At 45.0% G+C, this 21,879-nt stretch overlaps 1 protein-coding gene across 1 annotated transcript; it reads left to right on the top strand.

The window, feature by feature from the left end:
• Nucleotides 1-308: 308 nt before the first annotated feature.
• LOC148045758 (uncharacterized) lies at nucleotides 309-14,924 on the top strand. Its single transcript, XM_087712232.1, has 6 exons — nucleotides 309-460; nucleotides 798-907; nucleotides 2,331-2,460; nucleotides 9,238-10,897; nucleotides 11,577-11,646; nucleotides 14,767-14,924. The coding sequence occupies exons 1-6, from the start codon at nucleotides 309-311 to the stop codon at nucleotides 14,922-14,924; spliced, it is 2,280 nt and encodes a 759-aa protein (XP_087568358.1).
• Nucleotides 14,925-21,879: the final 6,955 nt, after the last annotated feature.

Here is a 21,879-nt window from a genome sequence, read left to right as displayed (position 1 = left end):
CTAAATCAAACACCTTCATCGCCAGTTTTATAGTTTCTACAGACGCACGCAATGACTGAGGAGGCAACAGGTTCTAATAACTATTTATTAACACAAAGCTGTTGGAATAGAACAGAATAGAATGGAGAGGCAAGCCGCGCCTGACAGCTATTTATATGTGGGGCTGTCAGGCGGGGAACCAATGAGAGGGTTGTAAGTTTTCCGCCAGCCGGCAGGTGCATTTCATCTAATCAGGGCTTCTCCTGTGTCCCTCGGCAGCCGCCAGTCGTATCTCCAAGGACACAACACCTGCTGCCTTAGTAGTCTTGATGGACACCTTGTCCAAAGCCCGATGCTTGCGACGGGCATCCTTATCAGCTGCCGCTGATTTGGACTTGGACTTGGATCTGCTAGCTGCACTCCTGCTGGCTGTCCTTCCTACTCTGCTGGAAGGGGAAGCTTCTAAGCGCAAACTCCCAGGGTAGGTCCCCTCCCTAGATGTTGGGCCAGTGGCACGTTCTGCCATAATAAAGTTGGAAGCCCGCCGAGGTGACACAGTGGGGGAATTTCAGGGCAAACTTGCGAGGAACCCCAGCGATCCTAGATGCTCAGTAGAAGCGTCACAGTCAGCAATAAAGCTGCACACAGAAAGTCACTCCAAAACTCGAGAGAAGCGATGTCTCAGCAAGATCATAATCACGCCGCTGATCTCCTATCTCGCTCACAATGAGGCTCGCGCAAAGAAAATGGCTGCCGCTACTGAGCGGCTTGATTCGCAGCCAAATAAACTGTTGGGAAATTCAAAATGTGGCCAATAGGTTAAGCCACGCATGGCTCTTGGCCCAGCCCGCTGCCAGAAAATGCAAAGTAGAAGGAGGCGACAGGAAGATGGCAAACCAAGCCTCCAAGTGTGCTAAAAAGGGACTCAAGAACGGCGCACCGAACTCACAGCCCTCAAGCCAGTAAATCCGCGGCAAAAATGTTTGCCTGAGCAATCAGGCAAAGATGCCCCGTTATAGGCTTCTCCTCTCCCATGAGGAGGGAATTCCCTGCAGCGGTTCTTTTCGGTGGACCGGGGAAACCAGCTCGCCTGCAATCATAGCCTTATAAACACAACTGACTAAAAATAAATGAAAAATACCTGTTGTGCTGCAAAGAAAATCCAAAGGAAGAAGAAATCTAAAAAAAAAATTGAACTGTGATTCTTTAGGCAGACTGAATTGAAAAAACTGAACTACCAAGTGAAAGAGGAGGCGTGGCCAAGTTTCTTCAATTCAGTCTCTAGGCAAGCAGACCGAAATTAACCATTCGTTTGGATTCTCTAAGCAGCGCACTGGAGAACATACATACACACATATATACTTACACTTCACTTGTGATGTATTTTGACTTTTCCAGACCCTTCAGATGAAAATTAAGTGGCTGCAAGAGGAGCTAAAGAACACAAAAGACCTGGATTTTAAGTAAGTCATGGCATGGTCATAAATGCCTTTATGTGATGGACTTTCAGCTTGCAAAGGGGCACTTTCAGTCGCCCAAAATTTCCCCCGTTTTTGTATTAAAATTCCTTATATCCATCAAGTACCAAAGTTCACTGAATTGCAGCCATTTTTTTAGCCTGATAACTACATTAAATCCAAACTGAATGATCGACTCTCCTGGTTGTTTTAAGGAAGGAACGCCAATTTCCTCAAATAAATCATACTGAAATAATTTAAGATTAAAAGAAATTTCATCAAGTTTCGATACTGATAACAAGATTAAATCCAAACTGAATGATTGAATATCCTAGGACAGTGATGGCGAATGTGCACACTCGTCTGGGCCGCAGGCAGGAAGAGGAGTTGCCCAAGGAGCATGCGTGTCCCGAAAAATTTACTTCCGGTTTTGTGCACTGGCCGGAAAGTCTTCTGGTTACTGACGCGTATGTGCACACACCGATTAGCTGGCCAGCGCACATGGTCACAGACCAGCTCTTCCAGTTGCCGCATGCAGAAAGGCAAGCTGATAGTCACACACACGCATGCACACCAGAAACCTGGAAGAGGAACCGCTGATGCCGCACATGCCAGGCAACATAGCTCCATGTGCCATTTTGAGCATGTGTGCCAGAGGTTCATCATCACGGTCCTAGAAGTCCTAAGAGAAGGTTTAAATGTTTCAAATAGATCATACTGAAATGAGTTAGATTAAAATTAATTTCATCAAATTTCAATGTAGACACCCAAACACAGACAAATGCATAAACACACATATATGAAGGTATTTTTTTTTTATATTTGTAATTGGAAAAGGTTTGCTGATTCAAGTAAAAAGATAAGGGAAGTAATTTCATTGTGTCTTCATAACTTACAGGAAATCAACAATAATTTCAAATCTGTTGTTGGATAAAGAGAAGCTCAACTGTGAGAACAAGGAGCTTGTGATAATATGTGGAGAAAAAAAACAACTCGGCAAACAGTTTGAGGAAGAACTAAACAGGTGAGAAATGTTTTGATAGCAACCCTGACTTTCTGCCACAGAATTTCATATTAAATTCTCTATAACGCGTGTTATAAAATGTACAAGAAGTCCTTGACTTACAACCAAAGTTGTAAGCACCACAGCTTCAGCAGTAGCAGCACGGCTTATTGCAGCAGCACGCTGCCCTGATCAACCTGCCTTATGGCACGCTCTGCAGCCCGCTCTGTGTGGAGTTAAGTTGGCGACAGGCAGCCCTCGCTAGGGTTTACCCCTTCTTTTGCCCATCTCCTCCTTTGCTTAGGCTTCCCGCTGGGTTCGGGGGCTTCTGCCCCTCGTGCCACGCTTTGCAAGCATGGTGAGGCGGGGAGAGAGAGAGAGAGATCCAGCAGTGACCAGGCGGGCAGCGAGTGAGTGGGGGCAGGCGGACGGGAGTGTTCTGGTACTGTCCCACCGAACGAACGGGTTCCAAAAGCTACGCTAAATTTCACAAACCTGTTCTGGCGTACCGGTGTGAACCAGGAGAAACCCACCTCTGGTTTACATCTAAAGACCCCTTGGTAACATAAATAGTAATGCTAAATACTGAAGTAAAAATTATTAATTTGTTCTTAAATTATCCAACAAATATAGTGACATCACCATAATATTGAAGTAGCTAATCAAATCCCTTAACAATACGATCGAGATATAGATGAAGTCAGGGGAAATTTACTGATTTGTTACTTTTACTGAGGAATTCTGATATCTATATGAATAAAAGTGTGTGTTGTGTGTGTGTGTGTGTTCGTTCCAGCATAACACTGGATTACCTTGAGCAATTTCAATCAAACTTGGTACACAGATGACTTCCCTCTGGAAAGAAATATTGGTGGGGGCAAGACACCCCTAACACCGCCCGGGGTGTGTGTTCTGTTAAGATACAGCCTGTTGCGCCTTAAACTGGCTTCTACTGTACTGCCGTAAAATGGCTTCTACACTATAGCGCAGTGGAGATGCCATGGTAACGGCTTCACAGTAATCCACAAGCGGGTTCCCTCTGGTGAAAATCTAACTTTAGAAATTATGTTTGGTCTGGACATTTCCCCCCCCTATAAATAAATACCCAGGTAACACTGGGTTATCGGCTAGCACACAACAATTGATTAAAGCAATGTTTCCTATTAGCAAAGATTGTTGGCTGTTGTAAGAGAAAAGGCAAAACTGAATTAAATTGTACAGATAAATATATCAATATATAAACATGTACAAACATGAAGGTATTTTTATTTTTATTTTAAATTTGAGAAGTAGCTGATCTAAGTAAAAAAAGAGACCTAATTTCACTTTGATCTTCATAATTTGCAGAAAGACGACGATAATTTCAAATCTCTTGCTGGTCAGAGAAAAGCTCAGCCGTGAGAACAAAGAGCTTGTGAGACGATGTGGAGAAAAACAGAGACTCTGTGAACATTTTGTGGAAGAACTGAGCATGTGAGAAATTTGTAGATAGCAACCCTGACTTTCTCTTCCAGAGTTTCATATTAAATTCCCTTCAGCTCCCTCTCCTGCTCGTACATTATGCATAGTTCTGTGTTGAACTCCACTGCTTGGAACAATGCTGAGGGGAAACGGGGGATGTTTTAAATTTTTTAAAACAAGTTTGATTATTCAAGGGGAAAAAAAAATAAGGGGCTAATTTTAGTCAGGTCTTGATATTTTGCAGCCAGAAGATGATAATTTGTGACCTGTTGTCATGTGAGAACAAGGAGCTTATAGGAGTCGGTCTCCAAATGCGAGGAGAGAAAGAGCAACTTTGCGAATATTTTGACAAAGAATTAAGCAGGTGAGACATTTTTAGACATTTTTTTTCACCTCAAGACTGGATTACTGTACCGCGCTCTAGATGGGGCTGCCCCTGAAGAGTGTTCAGTTCAGTTCAGTTCAGTTGTGTTTATTTATAGGCCGCCCTTTTCCCTGGGGGGACTCAGGGCGGCTAACAACTTATGGGAGGGGAAGACATACAATAACATAAAAATACAGTGTGTAGTTAAGATCAAACAACATTCATTCAACATTCGGGCGGGGGCAAACTATGATCTTTACCCCCAGGCCTGGCGGGATAGCCAGATCTTGAGGGCTGTGCGGAAGGTCTGAAGGGTGGTGAGGGTACGAATCCCCACGGGGAGATCGTTCCAGAGGGTCGGAGCTGCTACAGAAAAGGCTCTCCTCCGCGTAGTTGCCAGCCGACACTGGCTGGCAGATGGCACTCGGAGGAGGCCTAATCTGTGGGATCTTATGGGTCGGGAGGAGGTAATTGGCAGAAGGCGGTCTCCCAAGTACGCAGATCCACTACCATGAAGGGCTTTATAGGTAGTAAGAAGCACCTTGAAGTGCACACGGAGGCCAACAGGTAGCCAGTGCAGCTCGCGGAGGATAGGTGTTATGTGGGCGAACCGAGGTGCACCCACGATCACTCGCGCGGCCGCATTCTGGACTAGCTGAAGCCGCCGAATGCTCTTCAAGGGCAGCCCCATGTAGAGCACGTTGCAGTATTCCAGCCTAGAGGTCACGAGGGCGCGAGTGACTGTTGTGAGAGCCTCCCGATTCAGGTAGGGTCGCAACTGGCGCACCAGGCGAACCTGGGCAAATGCCCCCCTGGTCACAGCCGACAGGTGGTGATCAAAAGTCAGCTGTGGATCCAGGAGGACTCCCAAGTTGCGAACCCTGTCTGAGGGGTGTAAATTTTGACCCCCCCAGCCTGATCGATGGAACACTAGCCAAATTTTTGGGAGGGAAACACAACAGCCACTCGGTCTTTTCTGGGTTGAGTACAAGCTTGTTAGCCCGCATCCAGTCCCTAACGGCTTCAAGACCCCGGTTCATCACGTCCACCGCTTCATTGAGTTGGCACGGGGCGGACAGATACAGCTGCGTATCGTCCGCATATTGGTGGTATCTTATCCCGTGCCTCCGAATGATCTCGCCCAGCGGTTTCATGTAGATGTTAAATAGTACGGGGGACAGGACCGACCCCTGCGGCACCCCATATGATAGGGGCCTCGTGGTCGATCTCTGACCCCCGACCAACACCGACTGCGACCTGTCCGAGAGGTAGGAGGAGAACCACTGTAAAACAGTGCCTCCCACCCCCACCTCCCGCAGTCGTCGCAGAAGGATACCATGGTCGATGGTATCGAAAGCCGCCGAGAGGTCGAGGAGAACCAAGATGGAGGCATGGCCTCCATCCCTGGCTCTCCAGAGATCATCGGTCAATGCGACCAAAGCGGTTTCTGTGCTGTAACCAGGTCTGAAGCCGGACTGGAAGGGGTCCAGGTTCGAAGACTGAAGTTGGTGTAGAATGCAGCCAGGCGAGCGATATTGATACACCCATGTTACACCCATCCTCCGCGAGTTGCACTGGCTCCTCATTGGTCTCCGGACGCACTTCAAGGTGCTAGTCGTTACTTTTAAAGCCCTTCAGGGTTTAGGACCTGGCTACCTGAGAGACCGCCTCCTGCCACTTACCTCCCAATGACCAACAAGATCGCACAGGTTGGGCCTCCTCCGGGTGACGTCGACCAGACAATGCCGGCTGCGGCCCCCCGGGAGAGGGCCTTCTCTGTAGCTGCGCCGGCCCTATGGAACGATCTACCCGTAGAGATCCGGACCTTTACTACTCTCCCGGCCTTTCATAAAGCCACCAAGACCTGGCTGTTCCGGCAGGCCTGGGGCTGTTGATCAATATCCAGCCCCACTTAGACAGAATGATGGTGTGTAATTTTAATAATTGTATCTTTTATCTTAATTTTTAAATGTTTTTTTTTAATCTTGCCTGTAAGCCGCCCAGAGTCCCAAGGGAGTGGGCGGCATACAAATTTTATGAAATTGAAATTGAAATTGAAATAGATAGCAATCGTGACTCCCCCTCTTCCCCCACCCCCACCCCCTGATTTTCAAATTAAATCCTATTTAGCTCCTTCTCCTGGACATATACGATATTCAATCTTCTGGGTTGAATTCCATTGCCTGGAACAACTGTTGGGAGGGAAATAAAATATATTTTTAAATAAATAAATTAACCTCCCCTTCACTCCTTATACAGATCATTGGTGGGGAAAGCATACATGATTCCCAGTGGATGTGCATGTTGCAAAATGGTGGGTCCACCCCTCTCCTAGAAGAATGAAATGTTTTGAGAAATATTATAAAAAGCAGAATATTATAGTTCCCTAAAGGGGAAACATTCTCTTGGAAAGCAGCCCCCCCCCCTTTGTTAATAGCCCCAGCAGGACTGGGCCGGCCTATCTACAAGACAAAAAGACCTTCAACTCCAGGGTGATGGGATTAAGACATGACCCTCCAGGACCAGAGGTGGGTTGCTCCCAGTTCGGCCCAGTAGTAGCAGCAGCGGGAGGCTCCACCCACCTGCCCGGACACTTCTATGCATGTGCAGAAGTGTCACACGCACGCAATCATGAGTGAACCAATAGTAAGAATAATGGCAATCCACCACTGTCCAGGAGATAATAGATTATCTATAGCAGCAGAGCTCACCACCTGACTCAATGGATCACCCTCCAGGCTTCAACCAAACTTGATTCAGACAAACATGACCCCGCATGGCCCCATGGGAGTCTGACTACAACCAATAGAATACATGTTCTTGCACAGGAACAGAAAGCTCAAGGGCACGGCCCAAGAGAACATGTAAATAACTCCATGTGCTCAGCTGCACCAGGACCATGTGCTTGGTGGTTCTGCTTCATTAAACTTATCTTTCCAACCAGCCTCCATGTTTCCAGTGTCTTTCTCCCCAGTTGGAACTGAACCAGATGGATATTTCTCCCACCATCTGTATGTGGTCTGGTGGTTATCAACCCCTAATACAGACCCCTAGCTGCTCTTATATCTTCCGAGCCGAGGTGGCGCAGTGGTTAGGGTGCAGTACTGCAGGCCACTTCAGCTGACTGTTATCTGCAGTTCAGCGGTTCAAATCTCACCGGCTCAAGGTTGACTCAGCCTTCCTTCCTTCCGAGGTGGTTAAAATGTGGAGCCAGATTGTTGGGGGCAATATGCTGACTGTAAACCGCTTAGAGAGGGCTGAAAGCCCTATGAAGCAGTATATAAGTCTAACTGCTATTGCTATTCCTCCATAGCTATTCTCTCTTTTAGGGATCTTCATCTTGGGACCACTGGCCAAAACAGACCAGCTACACAAATATATCATTTCAAGGGCCTTTTTACTTGTAACATCATGATCATAAGAGCTATAATGAGCTGCGGTGTTCCCTTTCCCCCCTTTGAGTTGTTCGCCGCCCTGAGTCCCTCCCGGAAATTGGCGGCATATAAATAAAACAAATCTCAATCTCAGTGGTTAGAGTGCAATCCAGCAGGCTACTTCTGGATTTCTTGCAGCAATGCCTCTAAACTAATGATGCATTTAATTCTGCCTTCCAGTTCTGTCTCTTCTTTTCCTATAGTTTTCTTCGCATTGTAGACAATCAGGCTATAAACAAATAAATAAAATTGAAACTTCACATCCGCCGCACAATCTCACAACAGAAAAAAATTCCTGTTTTTAATTCATATTACTAGGCACTAATCCAGCTGATTATTGCAGTAGGTTAAACATCACTTCCCGTAATCCAGAGCCTGACAATTCATTATTCTGGTGGCTACATATGAGCAGTTATTATTAAATATTGTTGTAATGTAAACATCCGTAATTCTGTAAAAAAAAATCCAAAAAATGTTAGTTTGTATAATGACATTATTACTATTGTTGTGCCTCTATACACAAACCTATTTAGTAAGACTAAAAAGTTTGTGTACAGTTCCAAAGATGCTTTTTCAAAAGCCTTTTCTTCAGCTCTGAAGAAGAAGCTTCTTGGACGAGAAGTGAAACATTTTCAAAGAAAAACCAGAAAGTCCAGTTGCCTCTGGATAAAGCATCTTTGGGACAGCCGTGACCTGGACAACTGAGAATCTCCATAGACATTTGTCTATGTACACATTTGTGTACAGTTAAATATAAATTCCATCTTATGAACATTTAGATAAAATTACAATGGATGTTTTAAGACAATGTAACATTCTTATTATCTAAATGTTACATACAACACTCCAGCAAATTCACAATATTGAAGTAATAGCCCTCTCCCACAAGAAAGATAAAAGAGAGAACAAAATTAATGAATTACAATTCATTACAGTTGTAATCCTCCGTATACACAAGTAAGTCTCATGGAACTGAATAGGACTTTCCCAAAGATATGTATAAGGTAGGTTTTTTAAACTCTCCACCTCTCCACTGTCAAAATAATAATGATTTTCTTTTAGACTGAGAGTTTCCTGACAACAAGCACTTCTCATTAGTTATGTAAAGGTAAAGGTTCCCCTCGCACATATGTGCTAATCGTTCCTGGCTCTAGGGGGCGGTGCTCATCTCCGTTTCAAAGCCGAAGAGCCAGTGCTGTCTGAAGACGTCTCTGTGGTCATGTGGCCGGAATGACTCAATGCCGAAGGTGCACAGAACCCTGTTGCCAAAGCTGGTCCCTATTTTTCTACTTGCATTTTTTACGTGCTTTCGAACTGCTAGGTTGGCAGAAGCTGGAACAAGTAACGGGAGCTCACTCAGTTATGTGGCACTAGGGATTCGAACCACCTAACTGCCAACCTTTCTGATTGACAAGCTCAGTGTCTTAGCCACTGAGCCACCACGTGCAATTAGAGATGCGTCTCATTAACTCCATTAGAGTTCGCTAAGACTATTTTGTTTTTTGTTCAGATGCCTATCTAACATTCTGATTTTTCTAGAGAGAGAAAACGGAGGAGGGACTGCTCCAGGTCATTGTGCAGAGACCAATTAACATCACTTCTGAATAGAGAGCACAAAAGGTGCTTTGTGAGTATCTGGCAAACAAGTGGACAGGATACAAAGCCAGAAGATAATCTGGATAAGATGAAATCTCAATCCCTGAAAAACATATTTAAAGCTTCTCTAGAGAACCTGAAAACCAAAAAGTCCAAAGAATCCACTCAAAACGTCCTGGAATGGCTTCAGGAATCTTTGAAAAACCTAAAAGAGGCATCGAGACTCAGCCTGAAACCATGGCTTAAAGAATCTCTGATAAATCTTCAGGAGGAATCTCCTGAAGCATCCAGGAAAGATGTGAACGATTGGCTGGATATGTCCTTAAATCAACTCCAGAAAGAAGGTCCAGAAACATCCCTTCTGAAGGTGCAGGAATGGCTTGAGGCTTCTATCCAAAGCATTCAAGACCTTCAAAAGTCCGAAGCGGAGTCTCGAAGCAGCCTAAAGAAAGAATGGCTTGAAAAATCAATAGAGAACCTCAAGAAGCAATATTCAGAGGGACCTGTGGACAGTATATTGCCGTGGCTCCAAAAATCGTTAGAAAGCCTCTCGGCATCTACTGAATCGAAACCGGTTCTAGAGAAATGGCTTCAAGATTCCTTGAAAAGCCTGGAAGAGGAAAGTTCTAAAGTAGACAACCAAGATGTCAAAGAATGGCTTCAAACATCTATCAACAACCTAGAAGAGGAAGGATCGGAAGCACCCCATCTAGACGTTCAGGAATGGCTTGAGGCCTCTATCCAAAGCATTCAGGATCTACAAAAGTCCAGGTCGGGTTCTCGAAGCAGCCTAAAGAAGGAATGGCTTGAAAAATCAATAGAGAACCTCAGGAAGCAATATTCGGAAGGACCTGTGGACAATGTACTCCCCTGGCTTCAAAGATCCTTAGAAAAACTCTCGTCTTCTACTGAACCTGGACCAGTTCTAGAGGAATGGCTTCAAGATTCCTTGAACAACCTGGAAGGGGAAAGCTCTGAAGCAGACAATCAAGACGTCAAAGTGTGGCTTCAGACAAGTGTAAGCAGCCTGGAAGAGGAAGGCCCCGAGGCATCCCATCTAGATGTTCAAGAGTGGCTGGAAGCCTCTATTAAGGGCATCCTGGATTTGAACGAACAATACTCCAAAGGAAGAAGTGTGGAAGAGAGCAGTGAGAGAGTGCTTCAGATAATATCTGCCGCCTCTGAAAAAACCTTAAGCAGTGGATGGCTCCAGGTTGCTTTAGCAAATTCCAGAGACCATGGATCTACTGCATCCAGAACAGGATTGCAAGGATGGCTACAAGCATCTCTGGGAAAACTCAGACGAGAGTCCTCGGACGGATCTAGGAAAAACCTGGAGGGATGGCTCCAAGAATCCATACAAAACGTTCAGGAAGGATATCCGGAGGAATCCAAGCAAGACGTGAAGGAGTGGCTTGAGATATCCCAAAACCACCTCCAAGAGGCGGCGCCTGAAACACCCCATCTGAGCGTGGAGGAGTGGCTGGAAACATCTATCCAAGGTCTGCGGGAGGAAATATTTAAAGAGATGACAGGAAGGGAAGATTCTGAAGTGCGGAGCAGAGAATTGCTTTCCAAAGGAACTCCTTCTCAAGGAAAACAGGTATATGAAGAGCATAAATACTTAATAGATAATAGTTACTTAATGTAATGTAAATATTTATATTAGGGGATGAACTAATTAATGCTCAAAGTGAGGAGCAAGAATGCCTGATATACAGGTAGTCCTCGACTTACCGCCATAATTGAGCCCAACATTACTAAGTGAAACATTTGTTGTGAATTTGCCCTGTTTTACAACCTCCCCTGCAACCGTTGTTAAGTGAATCACCGCAGTTGTCAAATTCGTAAAACAGTTGTTAAGTGAATCCAGTTTCCTCATTGACTTTTTAAAGAAAAGGGGGATCACGTCATCCTGGGACACCACCACCGTCATAAATACGAGTCAGTTGCCAAGTGTTTGGATTTAGATCACATGACTGTGAGGATGCTGCGATGGTTCGTAATCATGAAAAACAGTCATAAGTCATTTTTTCAGGGCCGATGTAACTTTGAATGGTCGCTAAATGAACTGTTGTAAGTCAAGGACTACCTGTATTCCACACCAGAAGTCTCAGGGATAAATGCTGCACCTTTGTCTTTTGAACTCTGAGCTCAAGAGCTCAATCAGGGTGGGAAACCTTTCATTTAAGAAGAGAAGTTACTGTATTTTTAAGAGTATAAGACGCACTCCCCCCCCCCCACTTAAAGAAGGTAAAACTTTGGGTGTGTCTTATACACAGAATGTAGTCAAAACGAACATGAGGCACGGAGGAGGTGATGGTCTGTGGCAATCCCTGCAGCTTGGAACAGGTGATTGTGGTCAATCCACCCGCCAATCAGCTGCTCATGCTGAATCAGACTGTAATAATGTGCTGAAGCTGATCTGGCTGTTCGCTATTTGCTGCAATGATGTGTCAGTTTTTTGCAGCAATCACATCCAGAAAGCACACACAAGTAACTGATCCATCAGGATTCAATAGCTTCTCTATATATAATATAACACATTAAGTAAATATACAATACCCAAAGCAGGTTTTCCAACGTGGTAGTTCAACAGAGGAGAGAAGTTTCACTTTCAGTTTTAGTTTCAGATATCAGCACAGCATGCAGCTTTAATACAGAACAAGCCACGCCCAGGCTCCTTGCTGTCTCCTTCCTTGTTGCTCACACAGCAAATACAGTTTGTTTCCCAACAGCCCTCAACTCTCTCACACACTGACAGGACGCTAGCCAGATGAATACCATGGATGCTGGTAGGCAGAGGCAGAGTATATCTTTTTTCTTATTTTCCTCACCAAAAGCTAATGGGCATCTTATACTCTGGTGCGTCTTATAATCTGAAAAATACTGTACTCTTTTTCCCCAGGAGTGATGGAAACACCACTTTCACATGGCTCCATCTGGGTATTTTGGAGCTTCATCCCTCAGGAAAGAGACCTTGTGAAGGACATCCTGAATCCCTCTGGAGAATCAGTAGCCCCACAGCCCATCATTTAGATCGGCCTTTCTCAAACGGGATCGCTTAGGGTTTCATCAGGGTCCATAAAATATATAGAAATTTTTTAAACTTTGTGCACCATGCAATGCCAACTATACATATAATATTTTTATGGAAATTGTGTCTTCCAGGTAAAAAACTTGAGAAAGGCTGATTTAGAGAGAGGGAGAAAGTGGAGAGAAATTCAACTATTATCGGTTGATCATAAAATAAAAACGTTTTGACTATAGAGACACTATGATACGTATCTGAGGAATTAGAACGGATCTGAAGTTTATCACATGTCCTTCTGCAAATAAATGAAATCTAGCATTTCTTTTTTGAAGTTTCACATTTCAGAGAATCGTGTTCTATGTATATAATTTGCATATTGTATTTAGCTGGGAAGATTCACAAGAGTTGCAAAAAAGTATTGGACATTAGAGAAGGAGAGCTGGGTTAAGAGTCTGGAAGCAGCTTTTCTGAATAACAGATTTTTGTAAAAAAAATTAGCCTTTTAATAACATTTGCTTGTTGGAAAAGTGGTACCGGGTTAATAATACAAAAAAACGTATCTGAGGAATTAGAAGTAAAACAGGCCAGCTCGCAAATCAGCGAAATCTAGCATTTCTTATTTTAAGTCTTGCATTTCAGAGAATAGAGCTGCGTGTATATAATTTGCATATTGCTTTTACTTGGGAAAGAGTTGCAAAAAAATTATTGGAGACTGTAGAAGAATAGCCGTGTCAGACCCTGCAACAAGCTTTTCCGAATAATGCATTTTAAAAAATTAAGACTTTTAATAATACTTACTAGTTGGAGAAATGGGACCAGATTATTATTATTTTAAAAAAAGAAAGAAAATATATCTGGAAAAGATGAATTAGGTGAGAGGCACCCATGCGACTTGGAGGGGGTTTTGCTAATCAAAATCTGATGCATTCCAATTATTTCCTACAAATCGTGCAGTTTAGGCAATGACTCCATAATCAATAAACCTATTAATGTCAGAGATGTGCCTGGAAACCTATTCACGTATTGTTTTGTTATTTGACCCTCATGGCTTCCAGATTGTAAGGAGGAATCTGGGAAAGGAGAGATGCAGGTGCAGGTATGTCTTATTTTAATCAACATAGGCAGTTTTTGTACCCTGTTTCCAGAAAATAAGACCTCCCCAGATAATAAGCCCAATCAGGGTTTTAAGCGCATCCGCTAAAATAATCCCACTCCCCAAAAATATTGCAACACAGCAGCAACCATGAAGTGACCATGCTCGCCACCTCCTGCACCTCAAAAATAACAAGACCCCCCCGAAAATAAGGCCAATCACTTATTTCAGGGGTCAAAAGAAAATAAGACCCTGACTTATTTTCAAGGAGACACGGTAGATAGATTTAATTCACCCAAGGTGAGCATTCTTCCCTTTCGTTCCCTTCATTTCTCTCCCTTTCCCTCTAAGTATTTGGAAATGGACATTAGAATTAGAATAAGTTTATTTATAGGCCGCCCTTTTCCCTGAGGGGACTCAGGGTGGCTAACAACTTATATGGGAGGGGATACATACAATGACGTATAACATAACATGTAATTAAAAAATAAGCAACATTCATTCAGTATTCGGGTGGGGCGAATTATAATCTTTACCCCCAGGCCTGACGGGACAGCCAGATCTTGAGGGCTGCGCGGAAGGTCTGGAGGGTGGTGAGGGTACAAATCTCCACGGGGAGATCGTTCCAAAGGGTCGGACATATCCCTTAAAAGGCCTGGATCAAAAAAGAAAGTGTTGTTGCCCCTTAACTCACTTTTGCCCATGAGTGGTGCCACTCCTTGCTTGATGCTAAGTGCCCTTTCTGAAGATGAGCTGATTATTGCTCTTGAGGCCTCCTCGCAGCCCGATGTGTCACTTCCTATCCCAGTGGGCCCCCAAATATATCCGAAGGGAGCCAACCTTCCAGTGGTGGGATGTGACTGGTATGCTCCGGTATGGGCGTACCGGTGCCTGCTGGGAGTATCAGGTACAGGTCGAGTATGGTGCTCCAGAGGGCCCATCCACCCTTACGTGTATTTGAGCCGATCGGGGCATCCGTGCATGCACACGAAGTATACGGCACCTGCGCAACGCTCCGCCGAGCATCTGGAGGGTTGCAGGCAGTAAGTAAGCATGCGTGCGCTGCGCGCGTGCATGTAGTGAACGCTTGGCTCCGTTGCCCCGTACCCGTTGCACCGGGATCCAGAACCCACCACTACAACCTTCCCCTCTGGTGCCCTGTAGGATGGGAGGCGTTTGAGAATCCCTTGATAAACTACATCTGATATCCGCTAGATAAGCTGGGCGACAGTTCCGAGGATTCCTTAAGCAACAGGGCTCGTTTGAGTAGAGATGACACAGTTTCGAAAACGCCCGGCTAATGAAAGGGCTAGGGAGCATCGTGAATTAGCCATTGTTCTCCTAGCAAGCTGTTCTCTTTTCTCTGCCCTTTTCAGAAAAAAGTGGGAAGAAATATTGAAGATGGTTGGAGTCATCATCCTTCTGGCGGTGCTCCTCTCTGCTCTCTATGTACATTTTAGGCTGTACTGCGTGGTGACTGAGCAGGGCCTCAGACCTTACTAGCTTTTTGCAGGGCGAGGAAGAAAAAGCTCTCTTTGTTATCTTACCCTTGATGCTACTACCCTGTCAAATAATGAAACATCCGCATGCAAGAACTAAGTTCGGAGAGAACTCCAAAGGACTCCACCGTTCAATCCTGAGTCACAGTGATTATGTTATATTCCATATTCTCCTGCAAATAGAAAAATGCGGTGGGGGAGGGGAGAATATATTTTGTACATTGTTTCCTACTTGCCAAGTTAATAGTGCTATTTCATTTTTTTCAACAATTGTACTGATTTTTTTCCCCGATTTCGATTTTATTGTATTTCTATGCCGCCCTATTCCCAGAGGGACTCAGGGCGGCTCACAAACCAAGTCGGGGGGGGGGGGGAGGGGATACAGACAGGATAAAAAAAGACACGGACAAAACAATACCACAATTTAAAAACAATCAACAGCCACACCATTCGAGCGGGGACAAGAACTCATCAGCCCAAGGCCTGTTGGAACAGCCAGGTTTTAAGGGCTTTGCGGAAAGCCTGGAGGATGGTGAGGGTCCGAATCTCCACGGGGAGCTCGTTCCAGAGGGCTGGAGCAGCCACAGAGAAGGCCCTCCTCTGGGTGGTAGTCAATCGGCATTGGCCAGTGGATGGAATTCGGAGGAGGCCTAATCTGTGGGATCTAATGGGCCTTTGGGAGGTAATTGGCAAGAGGCGGTCTCTCAAGTACCCAGGTCCAATACCATGAAGGGCTTTATAAGTGACGACTAGCACCTTGAAGCGTATCCGAAGACCAATAGGCAGCCAGTGCAGCTCGCGGAGGATAGGTGTGACGTGGGTGTACCGAGGTACACCCACGATCGCTCGCACGGCTACATTCTGGACAAGCTGAAGTCTCCGAATGCTCTTCAGGGGCTGCCCCATGTAGAGCACGTTGCAGTAGTCCAGTCTTGAGGTCACAAGGGCACGAGTGACTGTTGTGAGGGCCTCCCAGTTCAGGTAGGGACGCAATTGGTGCACCAGGCGAACCTGGGCAAATGTCCCCCTGGTCACAGCCGACAAATGATGTTCAAAAGTCAGCTGTGGGTCCAGGAGGACTCCCAAATTGCGAACCCTGTCTGAGGGGCGTACTGTTTGACCCCCCAGCCTGAGAGATGGAATACTTGGCCAATTGGTGGGAGGGAAACACACCAGCCACTCAGTCTTATCCGGATTAAGTGCAAGCTTGTTAATCCCCATCCAGACCCTAACAGCCTCGAGGCACTGACACATCACGTCAACCGCTTCACTGAGTTGGCACGGGGCAGACAGATACAATTGTGTATCGTCCGCATACTGATGACATTTTATCCCGTGCCGTCGAATGATCTCACCCAGCGGCTTCATGTAAATGTTGAACAGGAGGGGGGACAGGACCGAACCCTGTGGCACCCCATAATTCAGGGGCCTAGGGGTCGATCTCTGCCCTCCAACCTATTGACTTACTGCCTATTGACTTAATCTGAATTCTTGGTCTAAAGCTAGAAGTGAATACTGCTATGGTATAGATGTGTCCCTCCTATCTGCCGCTTCCAGTATTACTGGCATCACCAAATAAATAAACTGGAAACATATCAGCAAGTATTTTCTGTTGTGGTTTTTCTACCGTTTTGGAATGAGTGATATATTGGAATAATGGAATATGCTATCGGAACAGGTAATTTATAACCTATGAACATTTGGCATCAACAACAATGATTATTTAGTTGCAGCCTTAGCTTTATAGGAATGGGAAGGGAGCAAAGACAGGGAGGGACGGAGGAAGGAAGGAAGGGCCAAAGAATGAGGGAAATGCCAAAATATTTGTGAATTAGGAATTAGGCCAATGATAGATGGATGGCTGAGTTTAAATGACATTTGAAGTTAAATAGTCATCATTGTTAGCTTATCAAGCAATCTCAAGCCAAGTGAAAGGTCAGAAAAGCTGCCACCAAGTCTATTAGCATCTCAGTACTTGTCATTAATTGGCTCCAGGAGGCATGATAAGCATTAAAACATAATAAGTGTCAAACCAACCATGTAACACATCACCCTTTTTTGCGGGGTAATGAGTCAGCCGACGCTGAGAAATTCTAGCTTCCGTGTCACATACCAGACAAACAAGTACAAAATGTTCACATTAAAATGTGCTGAATTCTATGAGTTATGAAGCAGTCAAGAGGCAAGGTATGCGTGTATTTGGTTGAAGGAATTGATTTATTAATTGTTCTCACTGTCTGGAAATTTCTCCTTAGTTCTAGGTTGCTTCTCTCCTTGATTAGCTTCCATCCACCACTTCTTGTTCTGCCTTCAGGTGTTTTGACTCCTTTGGGGTAGCCCGAGGTATTGGGAAACTGCTATCATGTCACTCTTAGTCCTTATTTTCTTTAAATTAGACATACCCAATTCCTGCAACCATTCTTTATGTGTTTTAACCTTGAGTCTCCCTAAGTTTCAAGAAAGTTTCACGCGGGTGAAGATGCTACAACCTGCCAACCACCAGAAAACTCCCAAAAGGCTTTTGATTGCATTTGACACATTGTATGATTTGCTGTCTTATAATGCCATTCAAAAATAGCAATAGCACCAGCAATTTTTTTTATTTTAGACATTTTAGACATTTTATTAAGATTTATAGGCCGCCCTTTTCCCTGAGGGGACTCAAGGCGGCTTACAATCACAGAGAAGGGGGTGCAATATCAGAAGACAAACAATGTGCAACAGAAGAAAATAATAAAACACAACTTTCATTCAACAGTCAACACTCGGGCGGGTAAATTGGGAACCTATCCCCAGGCCTGATGGGAGAGCCAGGTCTTGAGGGCTGCGCGGAAGGTCTGGACGGTGGTGAGGGTACGGATCTCGACGGGGAGGTCGTTCCACAGGGTCGGAGCTGCAACAGAAAAGGCTCTCCTCCGTGTAGTCGCCAGTCGACATTGACTGGCGGATGGGATTCGGAGGAGGCCCAGTCTGTGCGATCTAATCGGTCGGAGGGAGGTAATCGGCAGAAGGCGGTCTCTCAAGTACCCAGATCCACTACCATGGAGTGCTTTAAAGGTGGTCATCAGTACCCTGAAGCGCACCCGGAGATCGACAGGTAGCCAGTGCAGCTCGCGGAGGATGGGTGTAACGTGGGCGAACCGCGGTGCGCCCACTATCACTCGCGTGGCTGCATTCTGGACTAACTGCAGTCGCCGGATGCACTTCAAGGGCAACCCCATGTAGAGCCCATTGCAATATTCCAGCCTAGAGATCACAAGGGCTCGAGTGACTGTTGCGAGAGCCTCCCGGTTTAGGTAGGGCCGCAACTGGCGGACCAGGCGAACCTGGGCAAATGCCCCCCTGGTCACAGCCGACAACTGATGGTCAAAAGTCAGCTGTGGATACAGGAGGACTCCTAGGTTGCGGACCCTATCTGAGGGGTATAAAATTTGACCCCCCAGCCTAAGTGTTGGAACATTGGCCAAATTGTTGGGAGGGAAACACAACAGCCACTTGGTCTTGTCCGGGTTGAGTACCAGTTTGTTAGCGCTCATCCAGTTCTTAACGGCCTCAAGACCCTGGTTCATCACGTCCACCGCTTCATTGAGTTGGCACGGGGGGACAGATACAGTTGCGTATCGTCCGCATATTGATGGTATTTTATCCCGTGCCTCCAAATGATCTCGCCCAGCGGTTTCATGTATATGTTAAATAGTAGGGGGGATAAGACCGAACCCTGCGGCACCCCGCATGTTAGGGGCCTCAGGGACGATCTCTGCCCCCCGACCAACACCGACTGCGACCTGTCCGAGAGGTAGGAGGAGAACCACTGCAAAACAGTGCCTCCCACCCCCACCTCCCGTAAGTGCAATAGCACTTACACACCGCTTCATGGTGCTCTAAGCGGTTTACAGAGTCAACCTATTGCCCCCAACAATCGGGGACCTCATTTTACCGACCTCGGAAGGATGGAAGGCTGAGTCGACCTTGACCCGGTCAGGAGACAGCCAAATTGCTGGCAGTGGGCAGTCAGAATTAGCTTGCAATACTAACTACCACGGCACTTGAAATGAAAATGAAATGAAATTTAAAAAAATGCCTGGTTTCATCCGTTTAACATTTTTATTGTGTTATAAAAACACTATAAGATACAAAATAGTAAATAGAAAAGCAGTGAGGAGGAGGAAGGGGGGGGGGAGAAGTGAGGAAAGATAAGAAAAAAGTGGCATTGAGTTCCACTTTGATTTCTACTATGGACAAATAGTTGCAGAAGTTGATGGCGTTGGCTCAAATGGCAAAATTGGCTATTTTGATTAAAGAAAAGAATATTAACGGTTACAGAAGTGGGTTCCTGCCAGTTCGCACCTATTTGGTAGAACCGGTTCATCAAATCTACCGAACCGGTTAGAAGAGGTTCCACCAATGGACTCGGAAGTCTGGCCACACCTACAGAAGCGGTTCCAAAATTTTTTGAAACCCACCACTGATACAGAGAGAGAGAGAGAGAGAGAGAGAGAAAGAGAGACTGACAGAGAGAGAGAGAGAGAGAGAGAGAGAGAAATAAATAAATAAATAAATAAATAAAAAGAAAGAAAGAAAGAAAGAAAAAGTGAGAGTTGAAAGAAAAAAAGAAAAAGGGACAGACAAAAGGAAGGAGAGAGAGAGAAAACACATGGCTGGCAAGCCACTCCCACCAGGTCACATGGCTGGCAAGCCACTCCCACAAAGGAGGCCACACCCACAGAGTAGGTTCCAAAAAAATTTGAAACCCACCACTGAACGGTAAGTACTTTTATTTACATGCAGATACCGTTTCTGAACTTCCTGCTTGAAATGGAAAAGAATGGAACTTTGATTTTGGGTTTTACTGAGTAGATTGATGGCTCTTTATAGAAATGGCTTGTAGATATTGTTATGAAAAAGCAGAAAGTTGTGATTTGGTGCAAATGCCTTATTTTACTGCAACAAAAATGCCCAGTTTCATGAGGTATATCTTAACTTTCATATTTCTACATGCCTTTCATTCTTTTGTTCCAGATTTGCTTTTGTGATTGGGAATAGTACAGCTAGTCCTCAATTTACGGCAGTTCATTTAGTGACCAAGATTACAATGGCGCTGAAAAAAGTGACTTACGCCCGTTTTTCACGCTTATGATTGTTACAGCATCCTCACGCTGAACGTGATCAGAATCCGGATGCTTGGCAACTGGTTCGTACTTACGACGGTTGCAGTGTCACGTGATTCCCCTTTCACGACCTTCTGACAAGCAGAGTCAATAGGGAAGCCAGATTCACTTTACAACCGTGTTACTAGCTTAACAACTGCAGTGTTTCACTTAGCAACAGTGGCAAGAAAAGTTGTAAAATCGGCAGTCTCACTTAGCAACAGAAATTTTGGACTCAATCGTGGTCATACGTCAAGGACTACTGTACTCTTTAAACAATGGAAAATCATGATTTTTCATAAAAAATATAAAGGTAAAGGTTCCCCTCTCACATATGTGCTAGAGTCGTTCCCGACTCTAGGGGGCGGTGCTCATCTCCATTTCAAAGCCGAAGAGACAGCGTTGTCTGAAAACGTCTCTGTACTCACGTGGCCGGCATGAGTCAATACTAAAGGGACACAGAATGCTGTGACCTTCCCACCAAAGGTGTTTCCTATTTTTCTACTTGCAGAAGCCAGATTCACTTAAGAACCATGTCACTAATTTTGTCAACTGCAGTGATTCACTTGACAACTGTAACAAGAAAGGTCATAAGAAGGGGGCAAAATATCACTTAACAAGTGTCTTGTTTAGCAACAGAAATTTTGGGCTAAATTGTGGTCGTTAAGTCAAGGACTCCCTGTACATAATGAGGAAGGAAGGAAGGAAGAAAGAGGGAAAGAAAAAGAAAGATAAAGAGGGAGAAAGAAAAAGAAATGAAAAAGGAAAGAGAAAATAATGCATAAATGCTCATAAATGCACTGCTCTAATTTAATAGTACATATTTTTTGTGGCCAGCATGACTCAACGCCGGAAGGCGCACGGAACACTGTGATCTTCCCACCAAAGGTGTTTCCTATTTTTCTACTTGCATTTTTTACATGCTTTCAAACTGCTAGATTGGCAGAAGCTGCTGGGACAAGTCACAGGAGCTCACCCTGTTACACGGCACGAGGGATTCGAACTGGCGACCTTTCTGATCGACAAGCTTAGCCACTGAACTACCGCATCCCTTATAAAGAATACATTGCCCTGCAAGTTTTCATAAACGCTTCTGAAATTCCCTTTTGAAAGAAAAGCTTATAATGGTGTGTAAAAACTGCACAGCCACTGGTGACTCCTCAGTCAGCTCCCAACAAGCAAAGTCATGGGGCAAGCCGGACTTAATGGCCACACGATTAACTTGACGATTTCAGGGATTTGGTTAAGAACCGTGGCTAAAAAAGATGGTAAAATCTGGCACAACTGACTTAATCATTCCTAGCTTAGTGTGCAAGAAATTTGCTGGTTTTTGCGGGAAGAATGCCAAATGGGTGCATTATTGTGGATAGTGTTAATTGTCCTTCATTCATTTTTCCCATCCTTCCCTTCATTTCTTCCCTCTTTCCTTCATTTTGATGCATCTTCCTTCCTTCCTTCTTGTCCCCCTCCCTCTATTTTTCCTCTTTCTCTCATCTTTACTTCCTTTCCTCTTCTCCCCCTCCTTCCTCTATTTTTTTCTTATCTTTCTCCCTTCCTTCTTCCTCTCCTCCCCCTTCCTCTATTCTTCCTCTCTCATCTTCCTTCCTTCTTTCCTCCATTCCTCTTCTCCTCCCCACTATTCTTCCTCTTTCTCTCCTACCCCTTCCTTCCTCCTCTTTACTCTCCATCTATTCTTCCTCTGTCTCTCCTTCCTTCCTCCTCTCCCCTCCTCTCTCTATTATTCCTCTTTCTCTCCTCCTATTCCTTCCTCCTCTTTACTCTTCCTTTATTCTTCCTCTTTCTCTGCCCTTC

The sequence above is a fragment of the Thamnophis sirtalis genome, unplaced genomic scaffold, assembly GCF_051295495.1.
Source record: "Thamnophis sirtalis isolate CommonGarterSnake01/CBP01778 unplaced genomic scaffold, rThaSir2_p1.2 scaffold_4, whole genome shotgun sequence".
Lineage (NCBI taxonomy): Eukaryota > Metazoa > Chordata > Lepidosauria > Squamata > Natricidae > Thamnophis > Thamnophis sirtalis.
The sequence above is the reverse complement of the archived record's forward strand: the minus strand, read 5'-3'. Positions and strand labels throughout refer to the sequence as shown.

What these genes read in the sequence shown, in the direction of transcription:
- LOC148045758 (XM_087712232.1), top strand. Translation starts at nt 309, where the DNA reads ATGGACACCTTGTCCAAAGCCCGATGCTTGCGACGGGCATCCTTATCA. An exon ending in TTTGAGGAAGAACTAAACAG is followed by an intron (nt 2,461 to 9,237) that starts GTGAGAAATGTT and finishes TGATTTTTCTAG; the next exon opens with AGAGAGAAAACGGAGGAGGG. An exon ending in CTCCTTCTCAAGGAAAACAG is followed by an intron (nt 10,898 to 11,576) that starts GTATATGAAGAG and finishes TCTTATACACAG; the next exon opens with AATGTAGTCAAAACGAACAT.